The 26658-nt window shown below is 31.4% G+C and overlaps 1 protein-coding gene and 1 long non-coding RNA gene across 4 annotated transcripts in view; one reads left to right on the plus strand and one right to left on the minus strand.

Moving 5' to 3' along the window:
* The window catches only part of LOC139517443 (uncharacterized), a 58795-nt gene extending 32387 nt beyond the window's left edge, over positions 1 to 26408 (minus strand). For all 3 annotated transcript variants that reach the window (XM_071308476.1, XM_071308477.1, XM_071308475.1), the window contains exons 1-2: positions 26076 to 26408; positions 440 to 638 (exon numbers count right to left, since the gene is read on the minus strand). In XM_071308476.1, the coding sequence (XP_071164577.1) occupies positions 440 to 638; positions 26076 to 26123 (247 nt within the window). In that variant the 5' untranslated portion in view covers positions 26124 to 26408. The remainder of the gene's footprint in view (positions 1 to 439; positions 639 to 26075) is intronic.
* On the plus strand, positions 18404 to 20939 carry LOC139517419 (uncharacterized). Its single transcript, XR_011663139.1, has 2 exons — positions 18404 to 19623; positions 20619 to 20939. It is a non-coding gene; the product is annotated as an uncharacterized lncRNA (long non-coding RNA).
* Positions 26409 to 26658: the final 250 nt, after the last annotated feature.

Below are 26658 nucleotides of genomic sequence, written 5' to 3' on the forward strand. Positions count from 1 at the left end.
CCATCTCTCGACAACATGAACAAAGAGTCATCAAATGGTTTTGGTCGTGTTCGCATTTCGATAGATCTTGTAATGATAGTATATTTTTTTTCTGTTAACAGTACTTTTAAATTAATAATGGAATTAAAGAGATAACACTTTTACAGCCAAAATCTCAATAAAAAAATATCAAAATATACCATTCAAGGGCAAACAATCCAATGGATTTGGTCATATTGTCATGTATTTAAACACGTGTACACTGACGATCAGATATAATATTAAATGTATTTAGTTAATGAAACGATTGTGCTAACGAACACTAATTTTACGTACTGGTTCTCATATTGGAATCTTACTAAATCACACACACACAAAAACATATTTTGATGAAAAAATGACTAATTTTTCCTTTAAAATTTGTTATTTTCTTCTTTTGTTATCAATACAACGTGCATACCTTTAGAAACCCAGTCCCACGACTTGCAGTTCTTGTAATAACTTTGTTTTAAAGTGTCAGTATTATCCTTCAGTAAACAATGAAATGGGTTTTCCTCTGAACATTTACCACGCGTAAGCGTATCATTAACAAGTAGATATCGCTCAACAAACTGAGGGCACCTATCCTTGTATGCCATTACACACTGGATAAGAAACATCTGAAACAAAATACGAAAAACATCTATACATATAAACACTTTTAAGTAACTTATATACAAGAATTGTAACATCTGTTCAAAGTTTTGATGTTTCTACCCTGTATATCACAATGCCTCACATTCTCATTAAGAAAAAATTCACCCACCTAATCAAATGGGCATTTAAAAAGTCAGAATGTGAATATATATGTTCAAAAAATTTTAGGTCATTTTTCAATAGCAATAAACAAAAAAACTATGTCAATTCGACATGCTTTGATACTATATATGCCCTTGAATTTTTACTAGCCTAAGATAACATTTTTGATCGCCTTGAAGATTTCGTATATCGTCAGGTTATCGGAATTCCAATGAAGACTAACTGTGCACCACTTATTGCGGACCTATTTTTGTATTGCTATGAGTTACAATTCATGACAAAACTCAGCAAAGACCCATCGAAACAACATCAAATAAACAAATTTAATAATACTTTTAGATATTTAGATGATATTTTGGCTCTCAATAATGACGACTTCAGTATGTATACTAAAGAAATTTATCCTGTTGAACTTACTTTAAATAAAGCTAGTACTAACAATGACCACTGCTCTTTCCTCGATCTTGATATCTACATCACTAACGGTAAGCTTAATACTGAAATTTAGGATAAAAGAGATGATTTTTCATTTCCTATCGTTAATTATCCGATTTTAGATGGTGACGTTCCATTGTCACCATCTTACGGTGTTTATATATCTCAACTTGTACGATTCGCTCGTGTATGTAACAATGTTTTAGATTTTAACGAGAGAAATTTAATGAAAAATTATTACACCAGGGAAATCGATATCACAAACTGGTAAAAACATTTACTAAATTTTATCATCGATATAAGGACATCATTCGTAAATATAGCTCAAAATGCAGACTTTTTATACGTTCAGGTATTTCACATCCAATTTTTTATGGAAATATTCTTCATAAAGCACAAAATTGTCAGTATTCACATCAGAAACTAACAAAACCTTCAAATAGATTTATCAAGAAGGGGTATAGTTACGATACTGTTGTCAGGTCATTAAAGATTGCTTATATTGATTCACTTATAGGGTCTTTGCATCGGAACTAAACACATTTATTCAAAAACCAGTTGTTGGCATGACACGGGTTATTTTCCTCTCATATATGTTATGATGGTACATTTGTATTATATGATACTAAACCCCTAACGGGCAGGATTGTGCCTGATTTTCATATGATGAAATCATAATCTTTCAATCAGTTTAATTGAAGTCTGGAGCTGGCATGTCAGTTAACTGCTAGTAGTCTGTTGTTATTTATGTATTATTGTCATTTTGTTTATTTTCTTTGGTTACATCTTCTGACCTCAGACTCGGATTTCTCTTAAATTGAATTTTAAATGTGCGTTATTATGCATTTACTTTTCTACATTGGCTAGAGGTAAAGGGAGAGGGTTGAGATCTCATAAACATGTTGAACCCTCCGCATTTTTGCGCCTGTCCCAAGTCAGGAGCCTTTGGCCTTTGTTAGTCTTGTATTTTTTAAATTTTAGTTTCTTGTGTACAATTTGGAAATTAGTATGGCGTTCATTATCACTGAACTGGGGTCAGCTGGAGGACGCCTCCGGGTGCGGGAATTTCTCGCTACATTGAAGACCTGTTAGTAACCTTCTGCTGTTGTTGTTCCTATGATCGGGTTGTTGTCTCTTTGACACATTTCACATTTCCATTCTCAATTTTACCATAACGGTTTTCTGTTATTTCTATTTCTAAGAAGAAAAACAGACAAAAAAACATTAGACAATCAACCTTCGCCCAAACATAACGAAGAAATGAGCTGCGGCAAAACAAACCCGATCATCCACTGGAGTTACCTCGATTACCCTTATTATTCCTGCTCTTATATCTTCACCTGTCGTCTTTTAAAAAAAAACCACATTAACGAACAACTCCATGGTCTATGAAAGAAGTCAAATTATCAATTAACAGGAAGGAACAATTGCCGGTAAATTTGAATACTACTTACAATGTTGAATCGATTATAACGAAAGAGGGACGAAAGATACCAAAAGGGATAGTCAAATGAAGTTTCAAAACGTGAATTGTAAGTGTAAAGTTATTTTTAAAAATCAAAAGGATGTCTTCATTGAAAGCGAAACAAAGGTAAATCATTTGATTGACTGATTCGATCCACACATAAAAAACATTCTTATACAGGTAAAATCGATGATGCACATTTTTTTTTCATCTATAATATGAATTTAAAAAGACCTAGAATAATTCAACAGCACGAGTTTGCTCAATCTATTCACATCCATATTTATGTTAATATCACTGTCATCGGATGACTTTAGAGAGGGGGACAAGGGGTTTAACTGTTATGCTGTTATGGGGCAGTTTAATTCTTTTTTATCTGTTATTTTGAAAATATATTTGCTGTTAGCTGTTATTGTCATATTCTTTGTTAGCTGTTATGGGGCAATTTAATTCTTTGTTATCTGGGGTTTTTTTTAAATATTTTTGCTGTTAGCTGTTATTGTGATATTCTTTGTTAGCTGTTATGGGGCTTTTGTTTTTTTGTTATCTGTTATTGTGATTATGTATTTGTTGTTAACTGCTGTTATTGAAAATTGGAATGTTAGCATTTTTTTTTGACAGTCAATATTCGGTATAAATTGAAGATCATTGGACATTGTGATCTACCACTACTGATATGTTTGTCTCGTATTCAGAGAAGGATTCCATTAACATATGCCCATCACAGAAGTGAAGTCCAGGACAATTCAAGTATATCTTAGGATTATCCTTTGTAATAAATTCCATTTTTTTTTTTAATGTGTATTTAGGATTATCTTTTTTTTTTGTATGAGAATATTATGTTTCCCCTACGAACATATTAAATTAAAACAATTTTTCATATGACAAAAAGGAAAACATATGGCCAGGAATATCTGACAAGGATCTCAATTAAGGGCTAGGTCCTAACAACCACTTAACCTTTTATATAATATAGTACATAGACTCAGCTCTGTGATTCTTTTCAAAGCAGAACCAAATGCATTGTACAATGAAAGTTCCAACCATGTACTTGGGTCCGAAACTGCACATAACTCATTACAAACAAAGTTTTTTTTTTCGTTCCAAGCCATTGTTTCCCTACTAAACTATGTATTCTACTTGCTAGTACACTTGGTACAATCAAAAACCTGACAAAAAATTGTTCAAATAAGGCCTTTGAAAATAGTGGAATAAATTGCTTTTGGGGTGTCAAAATTCGTTCGAAGTACTTGATAAATTGCATGCTTATAATTGGTGCTTTTAATTTTTCTACCCTATATACCACTTTGCCTCATAGTCTTATTAAGAAAAAATTCACACACCTCATAAAATGGTCATTTAGAAAAAGTTAGAATATTCAAACTCTTTTTGGTCAATTCTTTTATTAGCAACAAATGCATGAAAGGGAGCTTCTGTCAATATATAAACATTAGACAAACGTTTCATGAGAACTGCTGAAAGCATTTTTGAGTTATTTTTGAATACTAGAAAATACCATCTTTTTCTAATAAATAAAATCCCTAAACTCAATAACATAAAATCTAAAATTAATAAAAATCGAAAGGGAGATTACAACAATAGATATAAAAATTTCAACAAAGTTTCATGAGAACTGCTGATAACATTTTTGTGTTAATGTCTGAAAATTGGAAAATCCCCCCTTTTTAATTAATAAAACACATTAACTCGGCAACGTAAAATCTAAAATTTATAAAAATTGAAAGTGACCTCATGTTAATAGATATAAACAATTCACCAAAATTCCTTTCTTTGTGAAAGCGTTTTTGAGATATTATCAGAAAACTGAAAAAAAACGACCAATTTTATTGAAAAAAAACCCATTACCCAGAAACTTAAAATCTAAAATTTATAAAAAAAAAATAACAAAAAGGGCTCAAACAATTTCTCAAAGTTTAATGCAAATTGGTTAAAGAGTTTCTGAGTTAACGAACGACATGTTGACAACAGACGGACAGCAGTATACCATAATACGTTCAGTAAACGAGCGTATAAGAAATATTATAATATATTGAGTAGTAATTTAAACACATTCTAGATAAAACAAGGTATTAAATAAAACTGAAAAATCAACATCAATTTTAGAAAACCTCCATTTCTTCTTACCTCTTAATTTCATGGTGTTAGTTCAATTATTTTTTAATTTGATGTAATTACCTTTTTTTTCTGTTTAGTTGGTTTTTTTCATATTCAACCTATTAATTATGTTTTACATACATATTGTGCATTATAACTTACCTTAGGAAATAAATTGCAAAACTTGATAGTATGGCTAAACCTTTTCATGATTTGTAAACATGAAAACTTAGAAACTAAGCTTACTCCATGCATGCATGGACGAAGGCAACTAACCCTAACTTAGTCCATGCTTGCATGGACTAACACAACAGACTTAGTCCATGCATGCATGGACGAAGGCAACCAAGGCTAACTTAGTCCATGCTTGCATGGACGAAGGCAACTAAAATGAACTTTTGTAAAGTTTAAAAAATTTATAAATGCAAAATATTTCAAAAAAATCGAAATTTTTCAAAAATTAAAAAAAAAAATTAAATATTTAAAAAATAATTCTTTTAAAATAAATGAAAAAAACATGAAAAATTAACAAAATTATTTTTTTCCAAAATGCTGAAAAAGTTCAAATTCCATTTTTTTTTTCAAAATTAAACAAAAAGAAGAAAAAAATGGTTAATTATCACTGTGTATCATCACCACCAGATATAGGTACCCTTGCATATAGGTATAAATGCCACATGAGAATATTCACGTCTGCCAAAAGATTAGAATGTGTTCACATTTTATTTAAATGATAAAAACTCTTCACTGAACGGATCAGTTGGAGCTGAAAATTTGTTTAACATAACCTGGACAGTAGCTGCAATTAGTTCCTGAAAGTTCCTAATCATTTAGTAGTGGTAAATGTTATTTTAGTTTATTGTTATTATATCTGTAATAAACATGTTTAATCAGTTTAATTGAGGTCTGGAGCTGGCATGTCAGTTAACTGCTAGTAGTCTGTTGTTATTTATGTATTATTGTCATTTTATTTATTTTCTTTTGTTACATCTTTTGACAACGGACTCGGACTTCTCTTGAACTGAATTTTAATGTGCGTATTGTTATTCTTTTACTTTTCTACATTGGCTAGAGGTATAGGGGGAGGGTTGAGATCTCATAAACATGTTTAACCCCGCCGCAATTTTGCGCCTGTCCCAAGTCAGGAGCCTCTGGCCTTTGTTAGTCTTGTATGATTTTAAATTTTAGTTTCTTGTGTATAATTCGGAGTTTAGTATGACATCCATTATCACTGTACTATTATGCATATTTTAGGGGCCAGCTGAAGGACACCTACGGGTGCGGGAATTCTCGCTACATTGAAAACCCATTGGTTGCCTTCGGCTGTTGTTTGCTCTATGGTCGGGTGGTTGTCGCTTTGACATATTCACCATTTCCTTTCTCAATTTTATTTGTTGCACTATGATTTTTGCCTTTGTCTCAATAGCAGCTAACTTTTTGTATATATTGTACATGTACATGCAAGTCGTCAAAACATCAACCCAAAAATATAAGATCTGTAAGTTTGCTTTCGCAATTTTTTTGTTCTTCCCATGCCGGAATTCTAACCCATGTTACTGAGATATTGTGACACCAAATCTGTACAATTTTTAAACACCAGAGAAGAGCAGATGATTTAAACACTTTTGTGTAATCCAGCATTATATAAGATGTTTTTGTGTCTAATGTTATAGTGCAGTTTGAGCACTCAAAAACATGTTCATTATGTCAACTGGTTGTGTTTGGTTGCTGTCTGCCATATTAAATGGATTTCCTTTTTTTTTTGTTTTTTGCTTAAATTTGTCTATTAGCTTTCTCTTTTGAAATTAAAAGAAAACAGTTCACAAATTAGGTGTGCTGGGCTTATTTTAATTAACCTTCATCAGAAACATACAAACAAAAATTTGACAGCAAATGATGTAGATACCATTATCTTGGGACTTAACAAGCCCATGTATAACGATGTTTAAATTAAGGCTTTTGCTTATTGTTGAAGACTTCAGGTGACCTGTACTTGTTTACATCAGTGCCCTATTATGCAGGGCTAGTAGTTGTCTCAATTGCAATCATTCCATGTATCCTTGCTTTTGTATCATTTAAAGACTTCAATTCTTAAATCATTTAAGTTAACACATTTTAATTTCAAAACATTCAACAGATATTTCGGAATAACAAATTTTGTAAACAACAGATATAATTGGTAACTGGTAATTATTTTACAGTCAATATGTTTTTATATTTATCAAGAGGCATCATAATCATGTTCATTAAATTCTTTCCTTGTCAGACTGTTACTGATCCGAAACCAGTGAAAATTGCAAGTAGCTTTTAGTTTCTAGTAGTACTATTTTGATAAGCTGTGTAATTTTTCGTCATTTCTTTTGATGTTCTGTCATAATCAGTCAGACTATTTCACCAAGATGTTTTCAAATTCTCCTAGTACTTCAAAGTGCTCTTTTTTCAATAATAATCTGAAATACACAAAATCAACAGGTTAGTAACTTCATAATGTACAAACTTTAACATGTCAGATTAATATGATTAAGAAAATGATGTGCAGCGCAGCCTTGTTATTTGACTGACCAGTTGGTGCATGTTTGGACACAATATTCAAGCTTGATAGACTGTCTGTATTTGGATTTTGATCAAAATTATGAGAAAAAAAAATCCCCCTCCCCCAATTTTTTTCAACCCCCTTTCAGTAATTACCCCAAAACTTAATCCCAGCCTTTTCCTTTGTGGTATGGTACTTTGAAGTACAATTTTAAAGAAATCCATACACTTAAACACAAAATATTGTCTGGAAATTAGAAAAATGCTTGTTTTTGACCCCCTATTTCCTGAACGTTTGAGGCAATTACCCCTTTAAACAATTCCAGTCTACCCTTTGTGATATGGAACCTTGAAGAACAATTTCAGAGAGATTAGTACACTGGCACACAAGTTAATGTCTGGAAACTACAAAAATGCTTCTTTTTTGCCCCTAATTTCTAAACTGTTGGTACCATCACCCCAAAAATCAACCCAACCTTCCTTTTTGGTATTAAACCTTGTGTAAAATTTCATGGATATCCATTCGCTTAAACTATATAATTATCGGTAAACCATATGTGTCGACATACATCGCTAACAACAACATCATACCATAATATGACTCAATTTTATTCTTCAAACTTATAAAGATCAGGACGCTGTTTTTTACTTTTTAATTGTTTAACATTTTACAATGGGGGGGGCTTTTATTTATAGCTTATTACAATATATATGGTAATTATTTTTGCTAAAGGCTGAAAGCAAACCACTGAACTGTCATTGTTCATAAAGATAGTTTTCATGGGCAATCTTAGCACATCTCTTCATTTTTACATGATGATCATTTTGAAAATCAGTCATTGTTATTTGTGGAAACCCTTCTTGGAATTTAGTGAAACTTGAATATATAACATAACCATTTTTATGATCAAAAATTTCAAAATATTTTCATTTCCTGTATCTACATGATCTAATTAATAAAGGATTTTAGTATTTTTGCAGTTAACATTAATCTGTAGCTTCTTTCTAGGGTTTAATATAAAACCAAGAGTGCACACGCTGAAATGTCTCGCCTTCTTTTGTAGTCCTTAAAATAAAGCTTTATTACAATTGAAACATAACCTTAACATTAACCAAAAAAAACTAAAAATTGACCACTAAACCATGAAAATGAGGCCAAGGACAGGCAAGGTGAGATGAACCATACAAGGCACACATCTATACAGCTAATAATTCTTCCATACAACTAATATATTTCCATACACCTAATATAGTTATTATAGCAGTAGACTTATTGCATAATAGTATTAGATAAAAAGACAAAAACTGACCATGAAAATGAGGTCAAGGGCAGATGACACATACCAGCTAGAAATGTACACCTAACAATCATTCTGTTATTATTTCCATACACCAAATATATTAGACCTATTGCAAATAGTATATGAAAAACAGAAAAAAAACCACAAAAACTCAACTATAATCACTGAACCATGGAAATGAGGTCAAGGTCAGATGACACCTGCCAGTTGGACATGTACACCTTACAGTCCTCCATACACCAAATATACTAGACATATTGCTTTTAGTATCTGAGATATGGACTTGACCCATACCTGCCAACTGTCACTATTTGCGGGGGATTTCCCCCATGGAGGCTCCCAAATTCAAATTTTGAAAGAGCAATTTTGTTTACAATTTTAAACAAAACAATTAGTTTTACGATGACTTTAAGCATAATAAAAATATGAAGAAGCCAAAAAACAACATTAAATGTATTTGAAGGCCCCCTTGAAGGTTTTTTTATAACTATGACAGCCATCTTGCACGCAAAACCCCCATGAGCATTTTGAAAAGTTGGCAGGTATGTTGACCACCAAAACCTAACCTTGTTCACTGATCCATGAAAGGAGGTCGAGGTCAAGTAAAAACTGTATGACAGCCATGAGGACCTTGCAAGGTACTCACATACCAAATATAGTTATCCTATTACTTATAATAAGAGAGAATTTCACTTTACAAACCAGATGCTCCGCAGGGCACAGCTTTATAGGACCACAGAGGTCGAACCCTGAACAGTTGGGGCAAGTATGGACACAACATTTAAGCTTGATACAGCTCTGAATTTGGATTGTGATTAAATAGTTGACACAAGATAGGTTTCTGACACAGAATGAATGTGGTCTAAGAACTTACACTTAATAAACTGTTATCACAGAGATATGTATCCCCTTTTTGTAATTTTGATTATGCAATGTTGAAATTAAATAGCAATATTTTAACATGTAAGTTATGCAAATATTCATGTAATTTTGATTATGCAATGTTGAAATTAAATAGCAATATTTTAACATGTAATTTATGCAAATATTCATGCAATTTTGATAATGCAATGTTGAAATTAAATAGCAATATTTTAACATGTAAGTTATGCAAATATTCAAAGTCTATGAACAATGACTGAAGGTACATGGCTAAACAATCTCCATGGAATGAGATGTGCCAATGATAAATATAATAAAACTGCATACCAATTACCATTGACTCATAATAAGTAGTTCCCTTTAAACGAACCTAAACACAAACATTAACTTTTAAACTATGTAAAAGTTTCAAAGTCAATGAACCATGATCAGGGGTGGGGCTATATAATCTCCATGAAAACAACACTTTCAAATGACAATAAATTTGCATACCAAATATCATTGACTTAACATTAGCAGTTCATCTTTAACTGGTATTATCACAAACTAATACATGTAAACTAAGCAAAAGTTTCAAAGTCAATAGACCATGACTGAGGGGGCAGGGCCAAATATTCTCCATGGAAATGAGATGTGCTAATGTTTATAAAACTGTACACCAATTAACATTGGCCTACCACTAATGGTTCCCCTTGAACTGTCCTTATCACAAACTAATACATATTAACTTAGCAAAATTATCAAAGTCTATAGACCATGACTAAGGAGGCGGAGTCAAAAAATCTCCATGAATATGAGATATGCCAATGCTTATACAACTGCATACCAAATATCATTGACCTACCACTAGTGGTTCACCATAAATTGACCTAATCACAAACTAATACATTGTTGATGCTGCCGCCGTCTCATTTTTTAACTCTGTCAAGGCGAGAAAAAAAATTATAAATTTTAAATTGGACATTTACCTATTATGGTCAAACATCCAAAATATAAATACATGGTCAGATTCAGCATATCATCATGATCATAGAACCCCAAGAATTCAATTTTTGATGAAATCAAATAATGTGCAATTTTAGACCCTTTAGACCTCAAGCATGTCAATGTGGATCAATTTGATATAAACCGGGCCCAAATATTAAAAATCTAAATACACGGTTAGATTCAGCATATTAAAGAACCCCATTTTTGTTGAAATCAAACAAAGTTTAATTTGAACCCCGATTTGGACCAACAGTCCATAATAAAAAATCTAAGTACATGTTTAGATTCAGCATCAAAGAAGTCCAAGAATTCAACTTTTGTTAAAATCAAACAAAGTTCAATTTTGGACCCTTTGTACCTTAATGTAGACCAATTTGAAAACAGAAAAAACATAGAAAAAAACTGTTGATTGCACCCTAAATACACGGTTAGATTTGACATTTATACAAGAACCCAAATAATTCATTTTTTGATGAAATCAAACAAAGTTTAATTTTGGACCCTTTGGACCCTCATTCCTTAACTGTTTGGGACCAAAACTCCCAAAATCAATAACAACCTTCCTTTTGTGGTCATAAACTTTGTGTTAAAATTTCATAGATTTCTATTCACTTATACTATTAAAGTTATTGTGCAAAAACCAAGAAAAATGCTTATTTGGGCCCTTTTTGGCCCCCAACTCCTAATCTGTTGGGACCAAAACTCCCAAAATCAATTTGAAACTTCCTTTTCTAGTCTTTAACCTTGTGTTTAAATTTCATAGGTTTCTATTTACAGGGGGGTACTCTTTTTCCTTCTCTCATCCTTTTTCTCCTTTCTCCTACCCCTCTTCTCCTTATTTTATTTTTTTTAATTTACCGGAAAAAGAGAGATATTTTATTTCTTCATATTTTATTTTTTTCTCCAACTTCTCCTTTTTCCCAACCTTCCTCTCCTTTCTCCTACCCCCTTTCTTCCACCCCTTTCTCCTACCTCCTTTCTCCCTGTCTCCCTTATCCCTGTCCTCCCCCTCATTTATATCTGATACTGATCATAACTCATGAATAAACATGGTATCTGGTCTCAGTTGGGCTGCTGTGTCAGGATTTGACTGTCAAAGTGATACAAAACTCTAGAATTCTTCTGTATATACAAATACACCGTGACAGTAGCTAATCAAGAAATTAATAAAAGGGGGAACGTCTAGTGCCTGTGGTCCTAGTGTAACAGTAGTCCAAATAATTATGACGTCTGGCAAGGCTATTTTTATTTTTTTTCTGGGACGCCCCAGAAAAAAAATAAAAATAGCCTTGCCAGACGTCATAATTAGTTGGAATAGTGAAACAGTAAATTTGGTTGTAAAATTTGTTCTCCAGACTTTTTTCCTAGTTAATTAAGTGCATGTCCATGATTTTACTAGGAATTAAAGTCCCAGGACAAATGTTTCTAGGAAAATCAGACAGTCCATAGCTAGTAATTTATGTTTGTAACTTGTTTTCCTAGGAAAATATGTCACAAGACTTGTTTTTCTAATAGTTTTTTTGTATCATAAAATATATTTAAAATAGAAGATTTTTTTTTTATAGATAAGATTGGAAAATAGAAGAAATTTTTTTCCAATAAAAATGAAGAATATTTCCTTAATAACCTAATTATTAAAAACATAAATATTCAGTTTCCTTTGCTTATAACATTTTTTATAATAAAAGACATGGACATTTTTAGTCCAAATAATTATGACGTCTTGATAGGCTATTATATTTTTTTTCTTTGACGCCTTACTTCGTCAAATTATGACGTCTTGTAAGTTGAAAGGCTTTTATATTTTTTTTCTTTGACGCCTTACTTAGTTCGTCGAAGTAAGGCTTCAAAGAAAAAAAATATAATAGCCTTTCAAGCTGTTATAATTATTTGGACTAGGACATTTTTACCTAGGAATTCAATACTAATGACATGGACATGATTTTCTAGGAAAATATGACATGGACATGATTTCCTAGGAAAATTAGTCTGGAGACAAAATTTATTTACAGCTAATTTCCTAATGCATGTAATGCAAAACTTTGGTTGGCTTGCCTTCTTTGTTTGTATAACTGTTTATACAAGCTTTGTTAATATGATTGACATGATGGTCATCTTTATATAATATATATAGGCATAGTTTAACATGTATATTTAATATTTGAATTTAATTGGATATTATCCTAATGAGTGTACAATTTAAATACAAAGCAAGCAAGCTAACTTAAGTCTTGCTCTACATGCTTTAGGAATTAGCTGTAACAGATTGATACACAACTCTTTCGTTTTGTCTATAACAATGTTAAAACATATTACATTCATATTCACTTTTAAAAATTAAAGGCATAGACATTTAAACCTAGGACTTCTAATGACATGGACATGACTTTGTGGGAAAATAATAGTCTGGGGACATAAATTTTATCAAAAATTTAACTATGTGACTCTTAAACATTACTAAAACATAAGATTTAAATTTGCAAATGCAAGTAATTGAATCTTTTATAGGATTTTATAGGACATGATTACCTAGGAAAATTTGTCTGGGGACATACATAACTAATATCGGACTAAATATATACTAGTAAATTCTGTAACCATGGACTTTTTATACTATATAGTAATATTTGTCCGCCCTGACATATTTTACCAGGACAAATTTATCACTCACACTTGTACTTGTTCGCCCTGGATCAATTTGCTCTGATTTTTTTTTTGTACTCCAGTTGCATAATGTTAATTATTTGAACCTTACATGTTAAAGTTCGTTGAAAAATTTGCTGAATTTTTGTATTGCCACAACCAATTTATTATTTCCCCTATTTGCTTAGTCACTGTCATGATAGTAGAACACTGGAGTACAATGTATTAATTTATCTTCATTGCTATTTTTTAACAAAATAATTTGTTTTTTAATACAAGTCTCAGAATATATGTGAGCCAAAATTTGTTCCTGTGAAAAAAGTTCCAGTGGAACTAATGTCACAGGAAATATGTTCTGGGAGAACTTTTTTCACAGACAATTTCTATATAATTTGTTCCATCTCTATGCAATAAGTTCCACACTTTACCTGGTGAAATAAGTTCTGGGTTGGTGAAATTTGTTCCTTATCTAGTGAAATAAGTTCCATGTTCGTGAGATTTGTTCCTCACCTGGTGAAATAAGTTCCTTGTCTATGAAATATGTTCCCCTGGTTAAACAAGTTTTCTTTTATACTGAGCACTTGTCATCAGTGAGTTTAAAGTCATTATAAAAAACATGTACTTAATTGATAAGGTAATATAGAAAAAGTTTAAACATCCAATTTGGATCATGTGGAGTAAAGCAAAAGTTAATAACATACTCAATTAATAATACTAAAAATGACACTTATGAACCAGGAAAGAGTAGAATAAGAAATAATAATAAAAGTCATTCAGGAAAAAAAATATTATAATAGTTAAAGATGAACATTTGTACGTTTTCAAAAAGGACAAAGTGACTGATCAATTATATTTAAAGACATAGAGAAACAAAAAACACACTCTCTTAAAAATGTGCAATGACCATAGCTAAGTACATGTATGATTAGAACACCCATGACAGATCAACAGGAAAGAAGGAGGTGGAATACCACATAAAAGATAAAAATAGATACAAATTATGAAACATTATCATCGCTTTTATTTCTTATTTTCATCCTAAAGTCATGCCTTCAGTTGCAAATGTACCCCATGCAAGCACAGTACGTATTTCCTGTGAAATAGGTTCCAGCAGAACATTTTCATTGACTTCTACATAAAATACCTTCTTTCAAAACTAATATCACACAAACCTATTTCACTTTTTTTTTATTTTAATATTGGAACAAAACTTATACATTGTCATGGTGCTGTAATTTTTGTTCCGGAACTTATTTCACACTTGGTTAAAAAATTAGTTCCGGAACAAATTTTATAGTGCTGGAACATATTTTCTGTGACATAAGTTCCGGTGGAACATATTTCCTATGAAATTTGTTCCCGTGGAACAAATGTCACGCCAGAACAAATTTTTTGTTACATATATACAAAATGTAATTTTAAACGAACTTGTAAATCCTTGTATTAAATTCCTGTTTTCGTGATTTACAGTTCGTACATCCATGACATCATTGTTTTTATTATTTCCAAGCTGACTACTAGCTTATAAATCAAAACAAAAAGTTTGTTTTTTTATTATTGATCCATCAAAAGACAATTATCACAAAAATCAGTGAGAATAATTTACATGTTATTGAACAATTAACTTTCCTAAAAACTTTTAAATATTTATGTTTTTTTTATAAATTTTAAGCTATACAATTCTTACTTGCATCTCTGAAATGTGCTTCTATGTGGTTTTGTTAGCAATTTCTGTACAGGTCTGCTAAAGGCTCAAATTGACATTTCACCCAATTTCACCATTTTCCCTCCAAAATTTGGGTTTTAAGGCAAAATTTTTATTTTTCCTTATTGGTGACCCTTGTATTTGCCAGGGACGCATATATGTATATATAAGTCCTTGTATTTGCTTAATATTTGAAGCTATATTTCAGCTTTGTACATTACAGATTTGGACCAGGTCACACCTGAGGTGTCACAGACAGTTTTTATTAGCTCACCTGACCTGAAAGGTCAAGTGAGCTTTTCTCATCACTTGGCGTCCGTCGTCCGTAAACTTTTACAAAAATCTTCTTCAAATTTAACCAAACTTGGCCACAATCATCCTTGGGGTATCTAGTTTAAAAAATGTGTCCGGTGACCTGGCCATTCAACCAAGATGGCCGCCATGGCTAAAAATAGAACACAGGGGTAAAATGTATATTTTGGCTTATATCTTTGAAACCAAAACATTTAGAGCAAATCTGACATGGGGTAAAATTGTTGATCAGGTCAAGATCTATCTGCCTTCCAATTTTCAGATGAATCGGACAACCCGTTGTTAGCTTGCTGCCCCTGAATTGGTTATTTTAAGGAAATTATGAAGTTTTTGGTTATTATCTTGAATACTGTTATAGATAGAGATAAACTGTAAACAGCAATAATGTTCATCAAAGTAAAACCTACAAATAAGTCAACAAGACCAAAATTGTCAGTCAACCCCTTAAGGAGTTATTGCCCTTTATAGTAATTTTTTAACAAATTTTCGTCAGTTTTTGTAACTTGTACAAAAATCTTCTTCTCTGAAACTACATTGCCAAATTAAACCAAACTTGGCCATAATTATCATTGTGGTATATAGTTTAAAAAATGTGTCCGATAACACCGCCTACGAAACAAAATGGCCGACATGGCTAAAATTGGAACATAGTGGTAAAATGCAGTTTTTGATTTATATCTTTAAAACTAAGACATTTAAGGCAAATCTTTCAAGATTTAAATGTCCATCAGAATAAGATTTATCCTCTCGCAAATTTTCAGATGAATCTGACAACTTGTTGTTGGGTTGCTGCCCTAAAATTGGTAATTTTAAGGAAATTTTGCAGTTTTTGGTTATTATCTTGAATACTATTATAGATAGAGATAAACTGTAAACAGCAATTTTGTTCAGCAAAGTAGGATCTACAAATAAGTTTAACATGATAAAAATTGTAAGAGTACCCCTTAAGGAGTTATTGCCCTTTATAGTCAATTTTGAACAACATTTTTCGTCATTTTTGTAACTTGTACAAAAATCTTCTTTTCTAAAACTATGGGCCATATTAAACTAAACATGGCCACAATCATTACTATGGTATCTATTTAAAAAAAGTGTCTAATGACCTGACCTACCAACCAAGATGACCGACATCAGTAAATACAGTAACAGGTGAGCTTGAGAGCCTCTAGTTTGATATCCCATAAAAATATGTCAGCACCTCTATTTTCCCTATCATTTCATTGAAAATGGTCCCTTTAACATGCTTGTACCTATTTAAAGTAAAATTTTGAGCTTTAATGGTCTGGAACCCCTATTTTTTTCGACAAATTTGAGGTACTCTTTGTAAAGATTAAAATAATACGGCATTCTGATAGAGACTTTGAATAAGTCTGAGCCATCTTAACTGTGTAAAATCAAAAGTAGCAGCACGAAATAAAGTTAAAATGAATATGAGTCCCCTGTATTATATTTTAAACACCGTTTTTTTGATGATCAAGTAATTCCTAAATGAATACTGGAAAATAGCTGTAGAATGCTCTCCGAACATAAAATTTGCATCAAATAATAAAAAGCTTCATTTTAATCAACATAGAAATATGTTTCGAATTTGATGATTTATTGGGTATATGATATTGCCTTCACTCAGTTATAAACTAGAAAAAAGTAATGTTTAGCTCACCTAGCCCAAAGGGCCTACTGAGCTTTTCCCATCACTTTGCATCCGGCGTTGTTACCTTTACAAAAATCTTCTAGAACTCTGAAACTACTGGGCCAAATTAAACCAAACTTGGCCACAATCATCATTGTGGTATCTTGTTAAAAAAATATGTCAGATGACCCGGCCAACCAGCCAAGATGGCCGCCATGGCTAAAAATAGAACATAGGGGTAAAATACAGTTTTTGGCTTATAACTCAAAAACCAAAGCATTTAGAGCATATATCTGAAGGGTATAATTGGTTTAATTGTTTAACAGGTGAAGATCTATCTGACCTGAAATTTTCAGATGAATCAGACAACCTATTGTTGGGTTGCTGCCCCTGATTTAGTAATTTTAAGGAAATTTTGCTGTTTTTGGTTTTTATCTTTAATATTATTATAGATAGAGATAAACTGTAAACAGTAATAATGTTCAGCAAAGAAAGATTTACAAATAAGTCAACATGACCGAAATGGTCAACTAGGTCAATTAATCCCCTATGGAGTTATTGTCCTTTATAGTCAATTTTTAACAATTTTCATAAAATTTGTAAATTTTTACTAACATTTTCCACTAAAACTACTGGGTCAAGTTCATTATATATAGAGATAATTTTAAGCAGCAAGAATGTTCAGTAAAGTAAGATGTACAAACACATCACCATCACTAAAACACAATTTTATCATGAATCCATCTGCTTCCTTTGTTTAATATTCACATACATGTAGACCAAGGTGAGCGACACAAGTTCTTTAGAGCCTCTAGTTTAAAGTCTAGAATACCTTTTTATACAACCATAAAATTTTTGCAATCATATAATTATATTGGTATCACATCGTCTTTGTGGTCAGCTGAGCATCGTTCTAAGACGGATGGTTTCCAGATAATAACTTTAGTATAAGTTAATCATGTTAATAGAAATGAATAGAATTTTAACACAATGTTTAAAACAACAAAAGGAAGCTTGGGATTGATATTGGGGGTTATGGTCCCTAAGGTTTAGGATAAGGGGACCAAAACAAGCATTTATCTAGTTTCAGGACAATAAGTTGTGTATAAGTATTTCAATTCCTCTGAAATTGTACCACAATGTTAAATATTATAAGAAGAAGGTTGGAATTTATTTTTAGGGTTATGGGGCAAACAGTCAAGAAAGATGGGCCAAACACAAGCATTTTTGTAGTTTTAAGTTAATGACTTGTGTAAAAGTGTATGATCTTTCTAAAATTATACCCCAATGCTCTATACTACTATGGGATGGTTAGGATTGGCTGAGGGTATAGATAAAACCATTTATGAATAAGGGGCAAAAAAGATGAAAAACAATTATTTTTCTGGTTAAAGGATAGTCAAGACAATTTGAAAGCTGTGTAAGGGAGGTAATCCAAAAGTTATATTTGAATTATTTCACACAACTTTTAAGGTGGTACCTAACACTACAGGGAGATAACTCTGTAAAGTCAGCTAAACGTTTTAATTACGTTGTGTTGTTAAAGGGATATTAAGCTTTTCAATGATTAAAATGAGTGTTTGTCAAACTGCTATATAACCAGTGTAATTTTTCTGATAAAACGGTTGGTTCAAAAACATTTAAATTTTTATATTTTTGTCAAACAGTCAAAGTAAATACTTTGTCAAAATTTTAAGAAAATTAAACGAGCCAAATTAATTTTAGTTCAAGTGTTGGGTACCACCTTAAAGATGTGATTTTGAAATTTACCAACATATATAACTTCAGTATTAATAAAATCCATTGGAAATTTGCCAATAACTTAAGTTTAATTAAAAAAAATGCCAATAGTTTTAGCATAAGTAAATATAAATCTTTGAAGTTTGAAACCACAAAAAGGAAGGTTTGGATTGATTTGGGGGTTAATTTATGGTCCCTTTGGTGTAGGAAAAAGGGGTATAAAAGGGGCCAAAATAATCAATTTTCTATTGTCCAGACAATAATTTGTAGAACAGTTTATAGAATTGCCTGAAGTTTCCACACCACAAAACTCCAAAGGATAGTAAGGGTTGGAATATTGGAGTTATGACTCAATCTGTTTATGAATTAGGAGCAACAAAAGGGGAAAAACAAGGGTTTCCTGGTTAATGGACAATTACTTTAGATTTGTTTCTTTTTGTTGGTGCCTTTTTTTGCTAGTTCTTTTATGAATTTTTATGCTCTACCTACAATAGTAGAGAAGCATTATGTTTTCTAGTCTGTGCGTCCTTTCGTCTGTTTGTTTGTCTGTCCATCCATTCTTCCCACTTCAGGTTATTGTTTTTGGTCAAGATAGTTTTTGATGAAGCTGAAGTCCAATCAACTTGAAACTTAGTACAAATGTTCCTTATGATACGATCTTTCTTATTTTAAAACAAAATTAAAGACTTTTGACCCCATTTTTATGGTTCACTGAACATAGAAATTAAAAGTGTTCCCTCAGTTTCAGGTTAAAGTTTTTTTTAGTCAAGGTAGTTTTTGATGAAGTTAAAGTCCAATCAATTTGAAACTTAGTACACATTTATCATTAAAAAAGCTGATTGTGTCGTTTCATATTAATTAAAATTTATTTACCTAATTTATAATTTCAGCTTTTCCATGCATTGTAAGATTTCCAGAATGTAGAACATGTAGTTCCTGATAAAAAAAAAACACCAAAAGATTGCTACGATAAAACTGTTGAGTAACTATTTGTAATACAGAATGCATCAAGATGGTGGTATGCTACATATATAATATTGATACTATGACAGATGAGAAAAGAAACTGGAGACATAACCAAATGCTGAAGTCAGCAAAGGTATGATTATAACTGTTACTGATGTTTGAAGAAGTGTGTCATTATAGCATCTACAAATATTTCAATCAAACATGGTTCAGTACTTCAGACTAGTTTTAATTTAAAAGAATTAAATGGCTACTAACATCCATTGATAATTACAGCTTATTAACCTCCTGTTAAAAAAAGAGGGGTGAAAAATACCATAGCAACATTCAAACTCATAAATCGAAAATAAACTGACAACGCCATGGCTAAAAATGAAAAAGACAAACAGACAATTAATAGTACACTAGAAACAACATTAAAAACTAAAAACCGAGCCACACAAACCCCACCAAAAACTGGGGGTAATCTCAGGGTCTCCAGAAGGGTAAGCAGATCCTGCTCCACATTTGGCACCCTTCGTGTTGCACATGTTATTACAAACTTGGTATATAGTCTATTTCGGTAGGTCACATTCATGAAAAGGAAAGGGGATTGTAGGTACGAAGTAAGAAACATCCGATATCATCTGTGAAATGGTTTATCCATAATGGTCAACCAACTGTGATGATTGGGTAACCTGTATTATATTCAGGGGTGAATTCAGACATTTCTAAAAGGGGGGGTTCAAACTATATGTCTCCATTCAAGAGCATTGATCTTCTCAAAAAAAGGGGGGTTCCAACCACCGGAACCCTCCCCTTGGATCCACCACTGATATTTGAGAAATTGCCACAATACATTTTGTTGATATCAAATTAAAGTTGAGAAGCTACGGTAATCTATATATGTTTATCTACTTTTCATTGTCTACTCTCACCTTGATTAGTAAATAAATAAAAATCATGTTGGAAGAAAAATTTAGTCATGTGTATATGTTTTAGGAACTAATTGTGGTATATTCTTCAGATTGAAACATGCAACAGAAAGTTCAATCATGACCATAAAGCAGGCAAGACATTTCAGTATGTACAATCTTGTAAAAATATGTCAAACTATGTCAAAGCATATTTTTTGTTTTGTTTTTTCAGATTAAGATATAAGGAGTAGATATTTTCCTGAAGATCTCATTTATGTCTCGAATGTGAAGGGAACAGAAGCTATCATGATGATTCTTTAAAGAAAAGATACAGAAACACAAGCTCCTGTAGACACTTATGAAAAAGAAGATGTTTTTGCAATGAATATGTGTGAATGTGATAAATTATGGCAAATCAACATGGTCAATTAACAACAATATGTTCTACAAATTTCCTAGATTTATAAGTTTCATAACATTTAGTTGAGGCAAACTAAAGTTAGATAACGGAAAACGAAAAAAATTGCAAATAAATATTGTTATTAAATACTCAGTTTTAGTTATTTTTATTTTGATATTAAAAAATATACTGTATTAGATAAAAACTAGTTATAACATTTAAAAAATTAGTAACCCTCATGTCTCCCTGCATTAGAAGTTGCATAATTTAGCATTTACAGATGAAATATAATTGTGAGTAAAGTTCAACATGTGAAATAGTCTGACTGGATATGACAGAACATCAAAAGAAATGACGAAAAATTACACATCTTATCAAAATAGTACTACTAGAAACTAAAAGCTACTTGCAATTTTCACTGGTTTTGAGATCAGTAACAGTCTGACAAGGAAAGAATTTAATGAACATGATTATGATGCCTCTTGATAAATATAAAAACATATTGACTGTAAAATAATTACCAGTTACCAATTATATCTGTTATTTACAAAATTTGTTATTTGGAAATATCTGTTGAATGTTTTGAAATTAAAATGTGTTAACTGAAATGATTAAAGAATTGAAGTCTTTAAATGATACAAAAGCAAGGATACATTGAATGATTGCAATTGAGACAACTACTAGCCCTGCATAGTAGGGCACTGATGTAAACAAGTACAGGTCACCTGAAGTCTTCAACAATGATCAAAAGCCTGAATTTAAAGATCGTTATACTTGGGCTTGTTAAGTCCCAATATAATAGTATCTACAAATTTTTGTTAATATGTTTGATGAAGGTTAATTAAAATAAGCCCAGCACACTTAATTTGTGAACTGTTTTTATTTAATTTCAAAAGAGAAAGCTAATAGACAAATTTAAACAAATAACAAACCAGATGCTCCGCAGGGCGTAGCTTTATACGACCGCAGAGGTTGAACCCTGAACGGTTAGGGCAAGTATGGACACAACATTCAAGCTGGATTCAGCTCTAAATTTGGATTGTGATTAAATAGTTGACACAGCATAGGTTTCTGACACAGAATGAATGTGTTCTAATGAACTTAAAATTTTTGTTTCTCTTAGAGCAATTCACTATGCTGTTGAATATTAATCCTCTCAAAAAAATGTTTGAAGAAATTTTCTTTTTTATTTATGAAATTTCAAATGAGAAAAATTGAACCCAATTTTTTTAATCACATCCCCCTTTCCCTTATTCCAAAACTAATCTCAATTAAAATTTCTAATGGAGTTTGCAACAATAACTACTCATTTAAATACATCATAAAATATTAAGATGTAAAAAAACTGCTTGTTATCACTGAATGGTAAAGATTATTTTAATTTATCAGTTGATAGTAAAAAGTGAATATACATACTATATTGTATATAACAAAGATTTAAGTTGATTCTGGACAAAGAAAGATAACTCCAATTAAAAAAAAATCTTGCTATTGCACAATATTTTGCAATTAGATATTTCTTGCTTACTATTCTGGACAAAGAAAGATAACTCTAATTAAAAAAAAAATTGATATTTCACAATATTGTGCAATTAGATATTTCTTGCCATTGCGCAATACTGTGCAATTGAAAAGACTTGCTATTGCACAATACTTAATATAATAATTTTAGATCCTGATTTGGACCAACTTGAAAACTGGGCCCATAATAAAAAAATCTAAGTACATTTTTGGATTCAGCATATCAAAGAACTTCAAGATTTCAATTTTTGTTAAAATCAGACTAAGTTTAATTTTGGACCCTTTGGACTTTAGTGTAGACCAATTTGAAAACAGGACCAAAAATGAAGAATCTACATACACAGTTAGATTTGGTATATCAAAGAACCCCATTTATTCAATTTTTGATGAAATCAAACAAAGTTTAATTTTGGACCCTGATTTGAACCAACTTGAAAACTGGGCCAATAATCAAGAATCTAAGTACATTTTTAGATTCAGCATATCAAAGAACCTAACTGATTCATTTTTTGTCAAAATCAAACTAAGTTTAATTTTGGACCCTTTGGACCTTAATGTAGACCAATTTGAAAACGGGACCAAAAGTTAAGAATCTACATACACAGTCATGCCAGTTAGATTCAGCATATCAAAGAACCCCAATTATTCAATTTTGATGAAATCAAACAAAAGTTTAATTTTGGACCCTTTGGGCCCCTTATTATGTTGGGACCAAAACTCCCAAAATCAAACCCAACCTTTCTTTTATGGTCATAAACCTTGTGTTTAAATTTCATAGATGTCTATTTACTTATACTAACGTTATGGTGCGAAAACCAAGAAAAATGCTTATTTGGGTCCCTTTTTGGCCCCTAATTCCTAAACTGTTGGGACCTAAACTCCCAAAATCAATACCAACCTTCCTTTTGTAGTCATTAACATTGTGTTTAAATTTCATTGATTTCTATTTACTTAAACTAATGTTATTGTGCGAAAACCAAGAATAATGCTTATTTGGGCCCTTTTTTGGCCCCTAATTCCTAAACTGTTGAGACCAAAACTCCCAAAATCAATCCCAACCGTTCTTTTGTGGTCATAAACCTTGTGTCGAAATTTCATAGATTTCTATTAACTTAAACTAAAGTTATAGTGCGAAAACCAAGAAAAATGCTTATTTGGGTCCCTTTTTGGCCCCTAATTCCTAAACTGTTGGGACCAAAACTCCCAAAATCAATACCAACCTTCCTTTTGTAGTCATTAACATTGTGTTTAAATTTCATTGATTTCTATTTACTTAAACTAATGTTATTGTGCGAAAACCAAGAATAATGCTTATTTGGGCCCTTTTTTGGCCCCTAATTCCTAAACTGTTGAGACCAAAACTCCCAAAATTAATCCCAACCGTTCTTTTGTGGTCATAAACCTTGTGTCAAAATTTCATAGATTTCTTTTAACTTAAACTAAAGTTATAGTGCGAAAACCAAGAAAATGCTTATTTGGGCCCTTTTTGGCCCCTAATTCCTAAAATGTTGGGACCAAAACTCCCAAAATCAATACCAACCTTCCTTTTGTGGTCATAAACCTTGTGTTAAAATTTCATAGATTTCCATTCACTTTTACTAAAGTTAGAGTGCGAAAACTAAAAGTATTCGGACGCCGGACGACGACGACGACGACGACGACGACGCCGACGCCAACGTGATAGCAATATACGACGAAAATTTTTTCAAAATTTGCGGTCGTATAAAAAAGGAAATCCATTTAATATGGCAGACAGCAACCAAACACAACCAGTGGACATAATGAACATGTTTTTGAATGCTCAAACTGCAATAATAACATTAGACACAAAAACATCTTATATAATGCTGGATTACACAAAAGTGTTTAAATCATCTGCTCTTCTCTGGTGTTTAAAAATTGTACAGATTTGGTGTCACAATATCTCAGTAGCATGGATTAGAATCCCGGCATGGGAAGAACAAAAAATTTGTGAAAGCAAATTTACAAATCTTACATTGTTGGGTTGATGATTTGACGACTAAATGCATGTACATGTACAATATATACAAAAAGTTAGCTGCTATTGAGACAAAGGCAAAAATCATAGTGCAACAAAACATGTTTATTACAGATATAATAACAACAAACTAAAATAACACTTACCACTACTAAATGATTAGGAACTTTCAGGAACTAATTGCAGCTACTGTCCAGGTTATGTTTAACAAATCACCTCCAACTGATCTGTTCAGTGAAGAGTTTTTACCATTGAAATGAAATGTGAACACATTCCAATCTTTTGGCAGACGTGAATATTCTCATGTGGCATTTATACCTATATCCAAGGGTACCTATATCTGGTGGTGATAATTAACCATTTTTTTCTTCTTTTTGTTTAATTTTGAAAAAAAAATGGAATTTAAACTTTTTGCAGCATTTTGGAAACAAATAATTTTGTAAATTTTTCATGTTTTTTTCATTTATTTTTATAAGAATTAAATTTTAAAAGAAATTTTTTTTTAAATATTTTTTTTTTTTTAATTTTGAGAAATTTGACTTTTTTGAAATATTTTGCATTTATAAATTTTTTAAACTTTAAAAAAGTTAATTTGAGTTGCCTTCGTCCATGCAAGCATGGACTAAGTTAGCCTTGGTTGCCTTCGTCCATGCATGCATGGACTAAGTCTGTTGTGTTAGTCCATGCAAGCATGGACTAAGTTAGGGTTAGTTGCCTTAGTGCATGCATGCATGGACTAAGTCTGTTGTGTTAGTCCATGCATGCATGGAGTAAGCTTAGTTTCTAAGTTTTCATGTTTACAAATCATGAAAAGGTTTAGCCATACTATCAAGTTTTGCAATTTATTTCCTAAGGTAAGTTATAATGCACAATATGTATGTAAAACATAATTAATAGGTTGAATATGAAAACTACCAACTAAACAGAAAAAAAGGTAATTACATCAAATTAAAAAATACTTGAACTAACACCATGAAATTAAGAGGTAAGAAGAAATGGAGGTTTTCTAGAATTGAAGTTGATTTCCAGTTTTATTTAATACCTTGTTATAAATAAATTAATACTAAAACATAATCATAGAAAATGAAATGCATTACAAAGGATTATATCCGTAATAAGAAATACTGATTTGTCAAAGACCGAATTATTTTAATATTCCAATTACTGTTATCTGATTTTGTCCATTTTAATTCCTTGTTATCTGTTATTAGCCAAATCAATTTGCTGTTTTGCTATTATTGGGATCCCCTGACCCCACCTTCTCTTTAGAGCTCGATAATTAATAAGATGGCGTCTCGACTCAAATACACGAAATGAAGCTACGTAATATCATGCCCGTGCCCTGTTCATTGTACAGTTTAGACATTTAATAGTTTGGATAAATGTTTTACATTGTTATAAATCAAATACGAGAATTTGATTTAAATCGGTGAACATGAATTTGACAGCTAGAGTCCTTTTAATGATGAATTTTCCCTACAAGGACTTGTGTTGAAGATGAAGTCAGAGATGAGCAACACAGGCTTTTAACTTTGAGAGCACATAACAGGAGAACATGCATTATTCATTTTCAGGATGAACTCGTCATATCCTATAGTAATCTGATCTTATTATAAACGAGTTTGTTTTATTTCCATGCGCTAATAATTCAAATTCAAACATATCGACTGTTCCACACTTTAAATTTAAAATACGCTATAATCTCCCCTTTTACAAACAAAGTTATACATATATGTAATCTATTAAAATAAGTAGTATACAAAACGTACCTGTACTATAAATTCCATGGCTGTGAAACACACGAAACGCGAATTCATTATCAACTTTTTGTAAGATGCATCCTTGACCTAGTTCTTTTGAACAGACTGCTCTATTTATATTCATAGAATTTCCATTTTTATTTTTAGATTTGAATTTATTTATACGCTATAAATACACAATTGCAATTAAGTTCTTTAAGTTTAGTTTTAAATTCTAATTTGTAACTTTAATTTTGTGGAAAATTGTTCCTGTGACGACTTGCATTGTACGAAAGTAAATTATAGATTTAGGTAGGCGTATAATGTAATTTGATACCAAAAAGAAACCAGATTAAATGCACTTCAATCTCATACTTCAAGGTACACATCACTAATAATAATGTATTAACCTAAATAGAAAAGAAATGTTAAAAGCATATACTTATTTGGTAAATGAACTATTTATAGAGTTCTCGACGCTATACATGACTACTGTTTACATCAATCGTCCTTTAGAAATCATAGGTTTATTAAAATGTGACATTTGCATACATTGAGACTTATACAAAGTTAAATATCCCAAAACAATATATTAGACAATTATGTAAATTAA

Source organism: Mytilus edulis, chromosome 3, assembly GCF_963676685.1.
Source record: "Mytilus edulis chromosome 3, xbMytEdul2.2, whole genome shotgun sequence".
NCBI lineage: Eukaryota > Metazoa > Mollusca > Bivalvia > Mytilida > Mytilidae > Mytilus > Mytilus edulis.